This window comes from Pempheris klunzingeri, chromosome 21 (assembly GCF_042242105.1).
Source record: "Pempheris klunzingeri isolate RE-2024b chromosome 21, fPemKlu1.hap1, whole genome shotgun sequence".
NCBI classification, from domain to species: Eukaryota; Metazoa; Chordata; class Actinopteri; order Acropomatiformes; family Pempheridae; genus Pempheris; species Pempheris klunzingeri.
Genome location: NC_092032.1, coordinates 14,480,408 through 14,495,585, shown reverse-complemented (window position 1 = coordinate 14,495,585; position 15,178 = coordinate 14,480,408). Strand labels below are relative to the sequence as shown.

Genomic DNA, 15,178 nt, shown 5'->3' with positions numbered 1-15,178 from the left:
CACAGCCCCTTGGCATGCAGCAACAGCATTATAATCTGATGAAACAAGATTAATCAAGGACAAGACTATATATTGGTTTTAACAAGTAGATAAAAACAGAGAAAGTAAAAGAAAGCTGATTTTATTCCTTTATAAAAGGCAGTTTAATGGCTCAGTGGCCTAATGGATAAGGCATCAGCCTCCGGAGCTGGGGATTGTGGGTTCAAGTCCCACCTGGGTCGTTAACCACCTTGACATATGGTGTGATAAAGCAAAAATATTCTATCACATAGCAATATCTGTACAAAGTCATAACCTTCATGCAATGTGACTTAATATGCTGCATTATTCTATTAATTACAAACTCCACACTTCAATAAAACCACAAATGTGTAGTCCATGTACATTTCTACAAAATTTATTGACAGAAATACAAACAGCATCCATGTCAGGTCTGTGTGATATAATCAGAGACGTCCTCCAGGCCTGCGCACTCATTGTCCAGGTACTCCAGGATCACATTACCCCCATTATACAGGGGAGTTTCAGCGTGAGCCAGCAGCGAGACAACGATGTCATCCATCCTGAAAGCTTCGCCTGTCTGAGGGTGACACAACCGCAGCTTCTGCAAGTGGAGAGGAGAGAGGCAGACATTTAAACATTTAAAAAAATGTAATACCCGGAAATAATATATTGTAACATTATTTGAAGAACTGTAACCCAACTGTTGCAAAATAGACACGCAAGTCATTTAGCTTTGGTTAACTTCCTGTAAACACAGTTCTCTCTCTGATGTGGGCAGGAAAGTGTTCAAACCTAACACCTGCATTTCATGCGTGCAAACAAGGTTGATCTATATGTTGTTAAAGAGGAAATTATTCATTTTGAGTTTTACTGTTGACTGTCCTCTTTTTTAAGGAAGTCAGTTATGAAGAAGACAAGAAAAGGTAGTTCAAGAAGCACGAAAGTAGGCCGAGGCAGATGAGGTCATTTAGTGATTATCGGGGACTCTACTCCTGCTCTTTGTTACCTTTGCTGTCAGCACGTTATTGTTGTTCTTGAGACTGGCTAGAGAGGCCGCGTAATCCACCACTTTCCCCACACTCCACTTGGAACAGAAGAACATGGGTCGGCTTGAGTCTTTAGATTCTTTAGGAAGGTACACCTGAAAATAGGTTCTTTCTGTCTGGAAAGCCGAAAAAAGAGAGCAGTCAGTTGGACAAAATAATACACACAAAGGCACACTGTAGATAATGTGTAAGATGTAATTATGTTGATGTGGAAAGTTATCAGATTACTATTTATAAATAAAATGAAGACAGCTAGGATTTTACCTGCGGCAGTCCCCCGTCTCCTGCAGCATGCAGCTTCAGTTTCATTAATGCTACCTTAGCTGCAGTTGCACTGTTCTTTGCTCCTCTGCGTCCTTTACTTTTAGATCCATCCTTTGAGTCTGAGAGGTCACAAGGGAGTAATACAAACATAATCCAAATGTAAGTGGGAATATGCACAGATCTGCATTAGATTTGACAAAGATGAGAGCATTTTGTTTAACACTGATCCCATGTGGACAACTAAGGAATGACAGAAGAAGTTCTGTCTGTGGGAAACTTGTCCAGACCAGTGACTGTACTACACCCTAACTAACCAATGATCTTTTGCACCAGCTCTTTAGTGGCTGCCATTCGAGGTTTTTGGACCTCCAACTTCTCGCACTTGTGATCATCTTGATGGCGATGGCTGGAAGGCAAGAATTAAAGGAAAAACTTCAATTTCAGTGAATCAGTTTTGCTGATATCACATATGTTATGTTTTATAAAGAGGTTACTGTTTGCAAGAAAAAAACTGTACACCTACGCTAAACAGAAATGTTTTTCACACTGTGGACATATAACTGGAAGCAATTCTTTCCCCTTGCAGTCTTGAAATGAGCAGGGATAACTAGTGCTGCCGCCCACGGTCTGGGATTCCCTTTTCACTGGCTCCTGGAAAAAGTCAAAGGAAATACAAAAAATGCCCAGTTAGCATTTGAGTCACAGAGCAGATGAAAAAAAACTAAATCAGGAATGTGTAATCGGCAACACAGTGTACCTCTGAACATGAATGGGCCTCTCTGCTTCTGTGCTCAAGGCTGTAAGAGACGTAAAGAAGGAATATATTTCATCAATAATAAAAAATACTTTTATACTTTTCTTCACTGTTTCAGAGCAAGTTATGGCACCTTTCACACTACAGCTTTGAGCTGAAACACTGACTGACGCTAGACTTTTGATGTTTGAATTAATAAACATTTTTGATTAAGATGGTTTACATCTGGTTGTTAAAGATGTTGTTTCTAATTTTATATCTTTTATACATCCTCAGTCTAAACTGTTTTTAAATCTCCTCCTGTTTGCTGTAATGTTGTAAATCTCCCCGTCATGGGACTAATAAAGGAATATCTTATTTTATCTTATGTGGGACCAAGATATACTCTTAAATGAACCTCATGATGGTCTCTGGTGGACAAACTATAAAATATAAACGTCAAAATCAACTTTTGTAACTCAGAAAAACGCTGTCTTTCCTGAAGCTGATTATTTATGGAGTGGTATAACTATTTATCAGAGTTATATATTGATAACAAACATTGATATTTCTTTACCAGAAAACCCCCCTGCAGCAGTCACAGACAAAAGGAAGGAAATCTACAAAAAATATGGAGAACAAATGCAGTTAGTGTCAGAGCTCAATTCACAACATTCAAAACAAACTGCACACCACAGACTCATTCAGGTTTGCCAATTCTGTCGAAATCTGTTATACTGAGAACTGAACACAATTTCTCCCAACAAACTTTTGCACATGAGAAAAGTTTATTTGATAAAATATCTGAACGACGACAAAGATTCAAACTCTTTAGCTAGCGGTTAGCCTGTTAGCTAGGGTAGTGAGCTAACAGTTCTTAACAGTCTGTGTTCCGGCAAAATAATGTCACAATTTAGCATCTTTCCTCGAAGCAGCTCAGGTGAAGACGAAACGGACCTTGCTGGTTGCAGGAATCGATCTGACAATGCTTCCCAATGTCTAATTCAGCCATTACACAGCCGTGAGCCTGCGAAGGATGTCAACACGAACTTTGACCCCGGAAGTGACGTCAGGCGAGCCAGTTTTTCTTTTTCTTCTTTTCTTTTTTAAAAAAAGTTTCAATCGGTTTAATCACGACACGTTAACTTAAATTACTTACTTGGGTTTTTGGAGGAAAGCAGGATGCAGGTTTAACTATTTCACAAAAGTTACCTGTTATTCATCGAAAGATGTCAAGAAACGACTTTAAGAGAGAAAAGAGCTGCAGGTGAAAAAGGGAGGGCGGGCGTCAGGTGTCAGCACGTCACAGAGGTAATGGTGAAAGGTGCGGTGAAAGGTGTTTTCACTGGCTGGTTTGAATTGTAATCTCGAAGCCGTTGAGCTGGAAAATCTGCCTTTTACACACCCGCCTGTAAAGACACAGTAAGGAATCCACACACCTACGGAGGGCCCGTGTATATACTTTACTCACCTGCGCAGTTTTACACCAATAGCTGCTAAAATGAGCAAAATCTCGAAGTTATTCAAGGGGAGCTCCAGCTCGACTTCCTCGAGCTCGTCGAAGTCCAAACACCACCGGTCCCGAGCGGGGCCTTCACCCCAGGAGGCCATCCACAAACTCCGGGAGACGGAGGAAATGCTGACCAAGAAACAGGACTACCTGGAGAAGAGGATAGAGCAGGAGATCATGGTAGCCAAGAAGAATGGCACCAAAAACAAAAGGGGTATGTTTTTATCCGAGTCTGAACACATCTGTGCACCTGTACTCCCTTGGCAAAGCCCTTTATTGTGAGCTCCAGGGCTGAAAGTGAACAACTGGAAACTTGTAACAAGCTCCAAGGCAAATATCAGAGTATACTCTTGACAGGGAGGAGGATGAATATGTTAAAGTACTTCCATAGATACAGCAACGCTCTTCAACTCATAGATACAGATAACTGGCCTGCAGTGGTTGTTTTTCTAAGTACTGATGTTGTCTGCAACACGTTTAGTTGAGATTGCTGCAGGAAATAAAGCAAGTTTGTCACAAGTCAGATTACAAATGAAACAAAAGCATTTCATTTCAGTTGAAAGTGTCTCTCCCTGTGCAAGAAACCTTCACTGTTCAATGTGTTTTATCTTGTGAAACCCTGAGGTGCTGCATTGCTCGTTGAATCACCTCAGACTAAAAATAAGCATCGCCCTGTAAAAGGGAGGAACCTTTTGTGTGTTTTGTCTGTGAACGCCCCGACACCAGAGGATCTTAACCGAAAGGTGTGAAATGGTCAGAGGGAGTCTCACTCTTCGACAATCTCTCTGCGCCTCAGCTGCCCTGCAGGCCTTGAAGAGGAAGAAGCGTTTGGAGCAGCAGCTCACCCAGATCGATGGCACGCTCTCCACCATCGAGTTTCAGAGGGAGGCTCTGGAGAACTCTCACACCAACACGGAGGTCCTGAAGAACATGGGCTTCGCTGCCAAGGCCATGAAGAAGGTCCATGAGAACATGTGAGAAGGTTTAGGCAATAAAAACTGATCAGGTTTTAGTTAAGACTGCATCTTACTTTGAAAGTGTAACATTGAGATAAAGCACGATTAATACCTTTTCCCTAAATGTCCTGACATGGATTTTAATTTGATTAATTTTGACTTTTGATAGGACACGTTTTGCATTTCACTTTTGAATGGGAAAACTGATTTAACCTTAGCAAATCAAAAGAATTCAGAAGTATTTATGTGTCTTATTTGAACTTTAGTGTATCAAACCTTTAAGCTGTTTATTGACTGGACATATCATTTCATATATACACACACACTAGACATAGACATAAATGATTAATAAATGAAAACAATTTTCCTTGTCAGTAATGAAATAATCATTAGCCTGTGCAGCCGAATTTCTTTTTACAGCATCCAATATTTTAAAATAATTTTAAACTTGGATGGCAGTTTTGTGAGGAAAAAATGTAGATGTCAGATTTACAGTGATTTATGATCTAAACTCTTTAACTTCTCTTCTCATTATCAGGGACCTCAACAAGATCGATGATCTGATGCAGGATATCACGGAGCAACAGGACGTCGCTCAAGAGATTAACGACGCAATCTCCAGACCGTTCGGCGAGACATTTGATGAGGTTGAGATTTTGAAAGCGGCTCTGTACTTTCTGTGTGTCGCTTGCTAATCTGGTTCCTGCTCCTTTGAAAAAGCGTCAAAAATGTATCTGAAAAAAAGCTCAGACTCCTGTTTATTTTATGTGTTTTCTTAGGATGAGCTGCTGGCAGAGCTGGCAGAGCTGGAGCAGGAGGACCTTGAGGAAAGCATGAAGGGCATGGGCAGACTACCCAGTGTGCCCAGCTCCAAACTGCCTTCAGCACGACCCAGTCAGCGCGCAAGTAAGTACAAGACTACTGTGTATTAAAGGGCAAATGTTTACAATTGAACTAAGATCAAGCACATGGCTGATAGTGATGACACAGATTTCTTAAAATCATTAATTCAGTAGAAATGATTTAATCAGTAAAAAGGCCAAATTTTTATTTTATGTGCTCAAAGTTGAACATTTGCAGCTTTTTTTGCATACCAACAAAAACATAAAACTTTGGACTTTTGGTCAGACAAACTCGCCAATTTAAAGAAATCTTTCTGGGCTTGAATAGCCTGGGATACACATGCATCATTTTTAAAACATACAGTGTGTTCGAGGGGTGTTTTATGTCTCCTCTTGATAGCGACAGTGGAGACGAGAAAGGAAAAGAGGGGAGAGAGATGGGGAACAACATGTAACAGTCACTGGATATGAACCAGAAATGCTGCAATTCAACACTTAACCTTTACACATATGGGGGAGATGATCATTATTGCTATCAATAATTCATTGTTATCTGTTTTTACAGCAACCAAGAAAAGGGTTGAGGATGATGACGACATGCAAATGCTGGCATCGTGGGCAACTTAACTACATTAAGTCAGCCTCTCACTTTGGGAAAGTAACACACAAAAATTATAGAAAGATCTTTCTGTCTTTTTTAGCTTTTTATATCAATTTTGAAGGTTTTTAGGGAAAATGAAGAGCATTGTATTATTTTCAAAATAAGCTTTTTGCTTATTGGCCACTTTAAAGGTTATATTTATCAAGAAATTAAACTATTGTAGGAATGAAGGAATCAAACTGCTTGTATGTTTCTATATCTTTCTATTATCTTATTTTGTTTTCTCTTCTTTACATTAATCATTCTTGCATAACCTTTACATAATGCACTACTTTCATAGGCCTTATCAACACATAACAAGGATATGACTGAAGTGTTTTGGCACATAGAGCAGAATGTGTAGAACTGTAGTTTATATAGATGTAAATAAAGTCTGATTTTGCATTAATGTTGTAAATATATTGCTTTATCAGCGTTCAACAATAAAACAATTCTCTGCATGTTGTCTAATACTACTGTCTATTTTGTCTTTAAACATTTTAATTAATTTTCCTCTAACCATTTTGCATCTTAAAATGTCCCGTGTAGTTATCTTGCTTCCTGCTTTGTCAGGCTTTTATTGTGAAGGCTACGGTCGGAAGCAACGTCATTACATTCCGGTTAGCTTGTCACTTGTCACCAGGTAGAAGGAAGTCTTCCGGCGAAGTAGCCGCTTAAAGACGAATAATTCCTGAATAAATCTACGACCAGGAGTAAAACAAAGTATGGAAACGAATAGAGAACTTCAGACTGCAGGTGAACCAGTCACTTTATTATTGTTTTGATACTGTAGTTAACTTGTGAGCTGTCAAACGAACACAGGAAGTCACCGTGGCTATTAAAATTAGCGCTAAGTTAGCAAAGTGTTTCCAGGCTAAACGTTACCCTGAACCGGAATGTGACACGTTTCATGCTGTATGTAATGACAGAGAAGGGTAGAAATATTTCACGGACTTTCATGTTCTTCTTACACGGTTATTAACTAAGTTTCATGCCCGTATTCTCTAACAACTAGCAATATATTGTTTGCTAATTGGGAAGCTAAGTGCTCGATTTTTAAAGTTAGATAATTAGCACAGTTGGACCTTCTGAACAATCGTTTAAAGTCATGTAAAACACCATTATAAGTAAAACAACTGGGTTTTCTGATGAGTATTGTATTATATTATATTATTATAGTAACTTTATAGATTAATTGACATTCAAAACATACAGCACATAACAAAAGGCTACACATAGAGAAGGCCTACAATTGAAAATATATTGTTTTGTCTTTTTATACGGATGTAACCAATTATAGTGTGAGTTTTGTATTGTAGTCAATTAATCTATTAGTTGATCGAGAGAAAATTCATGGGTTCAATTTCTGATTATAGTAAAGATTATCTTTAGGACCGTTGGCTCTGATACAGAGAAACGGTCCTGCTGAGTGGAGAGGAGCATAAATCCACACCGTGACCTCTATTTCATGTGTTCACTTAATTCACGAGTTAGTTTTTATACTTTATACAAGCACCATATAACCAAAATAAATATATTTTTTAAACTCTTTAACTGATATCATTATTTGGCCAAAATTCCGTATGTCTAAGTGGTTTATTATCAACATCCCTAGTATAAACTCTTTTGTAAGACTTGCATTTTTACAACCTGTCCCAACACTGAAATATATCTATTTAATAACCACAGCTGGAGATGCCTCTGGGACAGAAGAGGAGGCCAAAAAAGCAGCAGCAGCTGCAGCCAAGGCTGCCAACCGCCTGCCTGAAATTCGTCTGGTGATGCTGGGCTGGAGGTGGCCGGGGAAGAGCCTGACAGGAAACACCATCATAGGCCGAGAGGAGTTTCGCTTGGAGCGAGCAGCTGAGTTCTGTGTGAAGAGACAGACTGAGGTGCAGGAGCGGCAGGTGACTGTGGTGGACACACCAGGCTGGTTCTCCGCCCAGGATACACCATCCTCCTATAAAGAGGAGATAGTGAGGGGAGCATCTCTTTGCCCTCCAGGTCCTCATGCCTTCCTGCTTGTCATCCCTGTGGGTATGTTCACAGAGGTGGACCGCGCTCGCATCGAGGAGCACGTCAGCCTCTTCGGTGAGCGTGTGTGGAAGCATACAATTGTGGTTTTCAACTGGGCAGACGTGTTGAGGACCATTTCAATCGAGCGGTACATTCGCAGGGAGGGCAAGGATCTGCAGTGGGTTCTGGAGAAGTGTAAGCGAAGGTACTTTGTCATTAATAACTGCATATTCGGGGAGCATCCCCAGGTAGGACGCTTGCTGGAGAAAGTGGAGAAGATGGTGGCAGATGAGGGCGGCCACTACAACCCAGAGGAGGCGGCGGGAGAGACGAAACTGCTGGATGACAACCAGAACACAGCCAGGGAGGGGCGGGAGCTGGGGGCACGGCCCAAACAGAACTCCGCCCTGGGATTGTCAAAAGCCATGGAGGTGGTGTCGCTTTCCAGTGAGTGATGCACTTATCTCAAAAGAAAGTCAAAGTGAAGAATGCTCTGAACGTTATTGCTTATTTTATGTTAATGAAAGATTAGAATCAAAGACCCCATGAAATGAGTTTGGGTCTTTAAAGCAGCTGTAATCATATTTTTATGTGAACATGATGTCCTGGTGAACTCAGCAGTTCCCCTCGGCTAAACTCTACAGCGTCTTTCAGCTCATAAAAATATTGATTATAGCTGCTTTAAGGAAGATGTCACTTCACAGGGTCTTTAAAACAGATGCACTTGTCTACCTTCCCTAACATTATATCTATTTTGTGTGGGGTGGGAATGCATGAGACTTTTTTACACTTTTGCTAACAGTTGTGCTGCACCCATCTCCTCTGATTTGTGAATTTGTCATTTTCACCATAACATCCCAAGAAAAACAAAGGAAGCATGATTTCATCCTCTCTAACACCACTCTACTTACAGTGGCATCACTGCATGTGAATTTAGTTTATATTTACCTAAAATGAAGCCCTTAAATAATGCGCTGTGTGTTTGATCGTAGATTAACAAGACCCTCTTGGCTCTCGGACCTTCAAACCACAACTAATGGAGCCTCTGCCTTACTGTACTGATGGCAAAACTGCTAATTTGACTAGACAGAAAAGGATAATTAACTGAAGTTTCACTGAATGTACAAACCAGTGTGATATATTTTATTTATTTTTCAAATCAGATGTGTTTCTGTGTGTTTTAGTTGTTCTTTATGATGCGGTATCTTCTCACTGTGACGATGTGGGCTGGGGGGGGGCTTTGCCACATAAATAGCTTTTTTTTTTCATTTTAAACTCCTCTGTGTCCTCATATGATGATATTTTGTTCTACTGTTTGGGAAGTGTTGTAAGGATTGTAATAAGTGTCTTGAGGGATGTGTGATGGGGCGGGTTTAATTGAATCTAACACAAGGAAACACAAGCTGTTACACAGGTAACCGCCATCGTTTTAAACCCGGTGTGTACACTCCTTAGTCATGGCGGTTACAAATGGCAGAACTGCACTACTAAATTGTTACTCTAATATTCTGCTGATGACTGAGGGAATTGCTTTTTAACGATTCCCATTTGTTGTGACCAAACTGTAAATGCTTTTCTCATGCTGCAGTGTTTATTACACTCTCAGTGCACAGTTAAAAAGCACTCAAGCAGTCACTGACCATTGTCTGTTGCCTTAAAGGAGCAATTTTGTTTCCCTTAAATGGATCTTTTAGATGTTAACATCACTTTGTGGCAGAGGGATATGCTTGAGGCAAGGATGCGCTTATATGTAGAGCTTTCGTTTTCCAAGCAAAAAATCTTTACGGCCTCTCAGTTGTCTTTTTTTTCTGATGATGTACTAAATATCTTTGGGTTTTAGAGTGTTTGGACAAACTAAGCAACTTCAAGATATGCCTTTGGTTTTAGAGGACTGTGAAGGGTATCTTTCACATTTTTTTGCCTTTAAAAATGCAGCAGATGAACCGATAATGAAAATAATCATGGGGCCATGTGCACCTGCTACTTTTTTTGCATGAACCTTCAGTACATTTGGTGCTGTATTTGTTGCAGTCTCTGTAGAAGCAGGGTTCGCTGTCTTAATGATGAAAGTGCAGTTATTTCTCCAGGACATGAGACATTTCTAGGGGGCCACCAAAGCTAGAAAGACTGTACACAAGGACATTGGCATTGTGTCGGCCACTCTTTGAGCTCTCTGCTAAAGTGCCTTTCTATAAGATTCACTGTTTTATCGGCTGCTGTTGGCTGGAGTTGCTCGCACTCTCAGAGTCCTACATAAGCCCCTTTTTGTTGAATGTTTATTTGAGCCGTTAGGATTCACACTTTTCCACTGATCCACAGCTGGCAGCGGTAACACATGAGGAAACAAGGCAACGCACAGACAAAGACAGCGATGAAGAAGATGGCAAACAAGCAAGCATGGATGTAAACAAGGCAGGGTAGAAAATATTATGAAAAAAATCCACATCACAGATGTTTTATGTGGAAGGAAATGCATTCAGCTCAGTGTGTTTTTGTGAGAAGCACTGAATGTAAACATATAAAGCTTCTGCTCCTTCTCAAGATACCTCCACAGGACACCTTTTAGGTATTATTTGTAGAAAACTGGTGTACCAGACTATGCAAGCAGCAGCTCAGTTATGCTGTGTCGTTTTTAGATTGTGGTGGGCCTGAACTTGGTGAAATAGTGCCGTATTCTACATGGGAGCCGCCACATTAAGGGCTCCTCTGTAGTTTTGGACTTTCAAAGGGAGGGTGGCTCTGGCTAACAGAGTGGGCTCAGCTGCTCCGGACAGACCCTCAGATCTGTCACTGTCGCCCACTTTATGGAAATATAAACTAACAATGGTCACGTTCTGTAGTTAACTGTGCAACCCAGTTGAATCACTCCAGTCCTGCCTCTTGTGTGTCTGTGTTTATGGGGCCTTTAAGACATCATAAAGCATAAACAGATGAGTCCTTACCTCGAACATAATCCCTCTGCTACAGCTCAGTTCACATATATCCATGTTTATCAGTGTAACTGTACAATAATACAACAACACACCAGTTTTACCCACTTTTAGTTGGGATTTTAGTAACCTGGAGAAATGTGTGTGAATCAGGTGCTAATACCAGCTAAAGTGGGTATGACTTTCAAGAACCCTGGTGGAAAATTACAGATCACCGATCAGGGTCCTGAGGGTAAAGAGTCAGAAGTGATTGGCTGGTTTTCACTCCAGCCATCAAATCTGGACCTTTTTTCATCAGGACACCCAGTGAATGAAATCACCAAGGTGGTCGGATAGAAAACCACTAAGGTCCCTGTAGCAAGGACTGAAATCAACTGACATAAAGCCTTTTGTCGTAGGAATGCTGTAGATATTGTAGATAGCAGCTGCTGGCCTTTTGCGTCAGAGAAACCTGATGCTCTATACTCAGATATGCACTCAGACTATTTCACCCAATGTTGTCAAATACAGACATGTTTGTTGACATTTTATACAGTAACCTGAGACAGGAAGCAGGCCTGCTGTGGAGCTGGAGGACTCAAATTTAGCAAAAACACACCATGAAAGAGGACTTCAGCTCTGAAGAATCACAGTTACAAACACTGCTACAGACGTGTGCGATACTGTATTTGGTTTAATGTCACTTGGCAACATTTTCAGTGATAAGGCTTCTGGCAATCAGCTCTCTGGAATGAATTTTCAAAGCAACAATGCAGCAGCCAAAAAAAAGAGCAGAATTAATTAAAATCTAAAGGAAAAGAATAAGGTCAGGACGTGGCGGACGTGCAGTAAACACAGACACAGCTGTTACACAGGCAACCTGATATCGCCAAGCTTTGTAGCAGTGTTTGTAAAGGTGATTCAGTTTCTCTCCGGGAATCAAGTTACTCTTAAGAAATGAATGAACGAAGAAGAGTCATCTCTCCGGGCCTTTGCTGTACCCTCTGCAGGCAACAAGATTTACTTGTCAAAGATGGAATGTGTTTGTCTGTTAGGTAATAATAAATGTATATTTTGATCATATTCTACTTGTTTCTTGACTTTTTTTACAAGTAAAGATCCCAAAATGTGACTCTTGAGTTTGTTAAATTGTGTTTTTGAGGTGATTTTATTTTACAGAAACAGAGGATTTATCTTTTGTATCAGGTACAGACTGAACCAATTGAGCTGATTTAATGATCTAATTTAGTATTAACAGTCTGAATAGGAGGGATCTACACAGTCATATTGTGTAAAGAGACAGGAAGTAAAGCTCGTAGCATGTAGCCATGTCCCTCGTTTTTCAGCCATGCTCTGTAGTCTGACCACTAGATGGCAGTAAAACATCAGGTCAGAGATGATGGGGCATATTTACAACAGCAGCAGCATCACTGGGCCCTGGTACGACCTTGCCTACATCAGATTAATACCCGATATTGGAAATACAGTAGATGGATGTCAAACTTTAACACCCACTTATTACTGTTTATAGGAAATATGTGCAGGGCCTGTGTTAATGTAGCACACACCATTACTTCCTGACTCCATCCTTGAGTTATGGCTCTTGTGCCAAACATTATAGAAGTTTAATTCTCTTTTCGTCCTTCGGCCTCTAAGCCAACCTCCGCCTGGCCTCTGTCACTAATCTTTTCCTCCTTCATGCCTTTATTTTGCTGTCTTGTTTACTCAGCTTTCCCTCTGTACTCTATCTCTCAATCTGCGAGTAAGCGCTTCCACTATCTACCTGATCCAAGGATTCCACATAAACCGGGCAGCATTTTCCACCATCATGCTCTCTTTCAGGACCGATATTGATGATGTAAACAAAAAAATTGCGTTTTTAAAAACAGAAAAGCGCTCCATAAAACTGTGGGAAGATTTCAAAATCAAGTGCCCGACTTGTCAGAGAGCGTTCAGCAGCCTGTCAGTCAAACACTGGCTTTCATCCAAATTAATCTGTCCCAAGATCTTATCTTAATTTATTGGCATTCATTTTAAAATTAATTACGCTGCCATTCAAGCCAGAATAATGAACAAGTGTTTGCGTTTTCCAGCTGCTCAGGGGGTCTTTGTACTAGTGCTTTGAATCAATGCATGAATACTGATTAATAGAATTGGTTATACATTAAATTTGCCCCTTCTATCCTATGATACTTGGATTTTCATTTAGGCATACATTTGGCTACAGCAGCAAAAGTGCAAAAGAAATATTCAGCATGTTTTTGTATTTACCAACATTGTTTATTATTTCAAATGTAATCAAAACAACAGCAGTTACAGAAATTACAGATAGCTATGATACTGTGATTTTGTGTGCTATGGAGTGTCATTAGATAAAACAAGGTCACAGTTCTTGTTTCTTTATGTCGGCAATCGTCGCTGAAGCTGTGTGACTTTACCATCTCTCAAGTCAGAGATACAAGCAGGATCACACAGCAGTATCCTATGTCAACAGTACCACTATGCTGCTTTTCCTCATCTAAAACAACATTGTTAAGAAAGTGGGAGTGAAAGTGATTAGTCAAGTCCAGTGAAGCTGCTAGAGACAACCTCCCGTTTCTATGATCAAAGTTTTCGGCTTTTTGTTTTTTTTCTTTTAAGACAAATCCGACCGTCAGCCACCTTCTCAGACTGCATTTTGACAGTGGTTATAAAAAACACTTGCAGTTTCAGGTGGCAGTGTACAACAAGCAGATGTTCCAAGCACTTGCAAAGAGCATTTTCTCCACAGGGATCAATCTGACAAAAAAGAAACCTGTATCCATGAAAAATAACCCTCATTCTCTCTCCTAATGCTGAAAGGAGTTATGAGGAGTCATAAAAGAGGGTTTGAAAAGCCGGGGTTGGTACACTGATGAGGCCTCAGAGAAGCTGTGACGGAGGGTCTGCGTGGAGGTTTAAAACAGCCAGTGAGTCCTTGATTTGGTATTTGTGCATGACTCTTATGTGCATCTTTGGGTGTGTTGGTGATGTTTAGATGGATGTCAGCCTTCAGCTAAGCCCCGCCCCCCTTAGTTACTGTTGCTACGCCTGTTAAACATTCTGTTCTTGAACGTCAAATATGGAGTTTACGATGAAAGTAACACAGTGAATGAATGATACAACGAAAACGCTGTCACCGGCTGAGTTTTTTGGTGTGTCCAGCTGGGTTAGCCTCAACTTATTGATGGCTAAAAAACTTACATAATGTATACAACTAAGGCTGTCCCAGGCAGAGCTAGTTAGTCCCGCTAGTGACATTATGTACGTGGCCAAAAGACGGCAAAAACGTTAACCCCGAGCAGATGCTTAGTTTGCATACTTGTCATGTTTTCACTTTTAAATTAAACACAGAAAAGCCTCTTCTTAGGATGGGGACTAGCCATAATCGATTAGTCTGGCGTAGCTAATGTTCACCCTAGTGTATCCCTCTCCTGTATTAGCATACATTCAGAGCTAACCATTGGTGTCTTTAAAAGAAGAGTAACAGCCAATGTTTGAAAACAGTTAACGCTACCGCTGTTCTGACGATATTGTCAAAATCCTAAAAAAAAACTCTAAACCATTAACACAACCAACTATTATTGTTGGATCGCAAGCTAATGGCGCGCTCCTTGGCCTTGGGAGTACAGTCGGTTACTATTGTAGCAAGTTAGCCGCTTGCAGCATGCTAACAGTGAACCTTAGGACAGATACACACTGTTTAAATCATTCCTTAAACCTTTACTTTTGTACTTTATTTTTTTTTGGAGAGGCTAATTGGAGACACCACTCTTTAAACTGAATGAGGACTTGGTCACTACAGTCACATGACAGGCTTTCCCTGCCTAGTTACAGTTGCTTAGCTACGATTGGACAACTGCTGCTACGGGGAGGGCTTTAGAGCGTGGCTGTACACTACTCACAAAAAGTTAGGGGTATTCGACTTTCAGGTGAAATTTATGGAAAATGGAATAAGTTAATGCGACAGTGATATTATATCATGAAAGTAGGGCATTTAAGTAGAAGCATGCAATGGTAGTTTCTTCATCTTAAACAATTTATTGAAAGAAAATCTAACAACAGTGGTAGGTATACCACAACAAAAAATGTTCAGTGTCTCAATAAATTGGGATGTGGCCAAAGGACGTCCACTCCTCTCCTTTCTGTGACTCTTCCAGTCTCTGTATCACTGTTACAACCTCCTGATGACACTCTGTGACCCTCTAAGCTCAGTGAACACCTCCGTCTGAGGACTTCCT

At 40.5% G+C, this 15,178-nt stretch overlaps 3 protein-coding genes and 1 non-coding gene across 5 annotated transcripts; 3 read left to right on the top strand and 1 right to left on the bottom strand.

Moving 5' to 3' along the window:
- The first annotated feature begins 148 nt into the window (after window positions 1-148).
- trnar-ccg (transfer RNA arginine (anticodon CCG)) lies at window positions 149-221 on the top strand. Its single transcript has one exon. It is a non-coding gene; the product is annotated as a tRNA-Arg (tRNA).
- Window positions 222-380: 159 nt separating this feature from the next.
- zfand1 (zinc finger, AN1-type domain 1) lies at window positions 381-3,100 on the bottom strand. The gene is made up of 8 exons (XM_070853132.1): window positions 3,004-3,100; window positions 2,624-2,666; window positions 2,071-2,110; window positions 1,837-1,964; window positions 1,628-1,719; window positions 1,314-1,432; window positions 1,010-1,165; window positions 381-604 (listed from the first exon to the last, which is right to left on the bottom strand). The coding sequence occupies exons 1-8, from the start codon at window positions 3,056-3,058 to the stop codon at window positions 428-430; spliced, it is 810 nt and encodes a 269-aa protein (XP_070709233.1). The 5' UTR covers window positions 3,059-3,100; the 3' UTR covers window positions 381-427.
- Window positions 3,101-3,390: 290 nt separating this feature from the next.
- chmp4c (charged multivesicular body protein 4C) lies at window positions 3,391-6,447 on the top strand. The gene is made up of 5 exons (XM_070853033.1): window positions 3,391-3,770; window positions 4,353-4,530; window positions 5,051-5,159; window positions 5,292-5,418; window positions 5,920-6,447. The coding sequence occupies exons 1-5, from the start codon at window positions 3,548-3,550 to the stop codon at window positions 5,979-5,981; spliced, it is 699 nt and encodes a 232-aa protein (XP_070709134.1). The 5' UTR covers window positions 3,391-3,547; the 3' UTR covers window positions 5,982-6,447.
- Window positions 6,448-6,618: 171 nt separating this feature from the next.
- On the top strand, window positions 6,619-9,781 carry gimap4 (GTPase IMAP family member 4). Of its 2 annotated transcripts, XM_070853104.1 has the most exons (3): window positions 6,619-6,750; window positions 7,684-8,457; window positions 9,003-9,781. In XM_070853104.1, exons 1-3 carry the CDS (start codon window positions 6,720-6,722, stop codon window positions 9,005-9,007), a joined length of 810 nt encoding a protein of 269 aa, XP_070709205.1. In that variant the 5' UTR covers window positions 6,619-6,719; the 3' UTR covers window positions 9,008-9,781. The 2 variants fall into 2 exon arrangements, with proteins under 2 accessions (XP_070709205.1, XP_070709204.1); XM_070853103.1 differs by lacking the exon at window positions 9,003-9,781 and having other exon boundaries at window positions 7,684-8,579.
- Window positions 9,782-15,178: the final 5,397 nt, after the last annotated feature.

What these genes read in the sequence shown, in the direction of transcription:
- gimap4 (XM_070853103.1), top strand. Translation starts at nt 6,720, where the DNA reads ATGGAAACGAATAGAGAACTTCAGACTGCAG. An exon ending in TAGAGAACTTCAGACTGCAG is followed by an intron (nt 6,751 to 7,683) that starts GTGAACCAGTCA and finishes TAATAACCACAG; the next exon opens with CTGGAGATGCCTCTGGGACA.
- chmp4c (XM_070853033.1), top strand. Translation starts at nt 3,548, where the DNA reads ATGAGCAAAATCTCGAAGTTATTCAAGGGGAGCTCCAGCTCGACTTCC. An exon ending in AAGAAGGTCCATGAGAACAT is followed by an intron (nt 4,531 to 5,050) that starts GTGAGAAGGTTT and finishes TCTCATTATCAG; the next exon opens with GGACCTCAACAAGATCGATG. An exon ending in ACGACCCAGTCAGCGCGCAA is followed by an intron (nt 5,419 to 5,919) that starts GTAAGTACAAGA and finishes CTGTTTTTACAG; the next exon opens with CAACCAAGAAAAGGGTTGAG.
- zfand1 (XM_070853132.1), bottom strand. Translation starts at nt 3,058, where the DNA reads ATGGCTGAATTAGACATTGGGAAGCATTGTCAGATCGATTCCTGCAAC. An exon ending in GAAAAACATTTCTGTTTAGC is followed by an intron (nt 1,720 to 1,836) that starts GTAGGTGTACAG and finishes CTTGCCTTCCAG; the next exon opens with CCATCGCCATCAAGATGATC. An exon ending in GCTGGTGCAAAAGATCATTG is followed by an intron (nt 1,433 to 1,627) that starts GTTAGTTAGGGT and finishes GTGACCTCTCAG; the next exon opens with ACTCAAAGGATGGATCTAAA.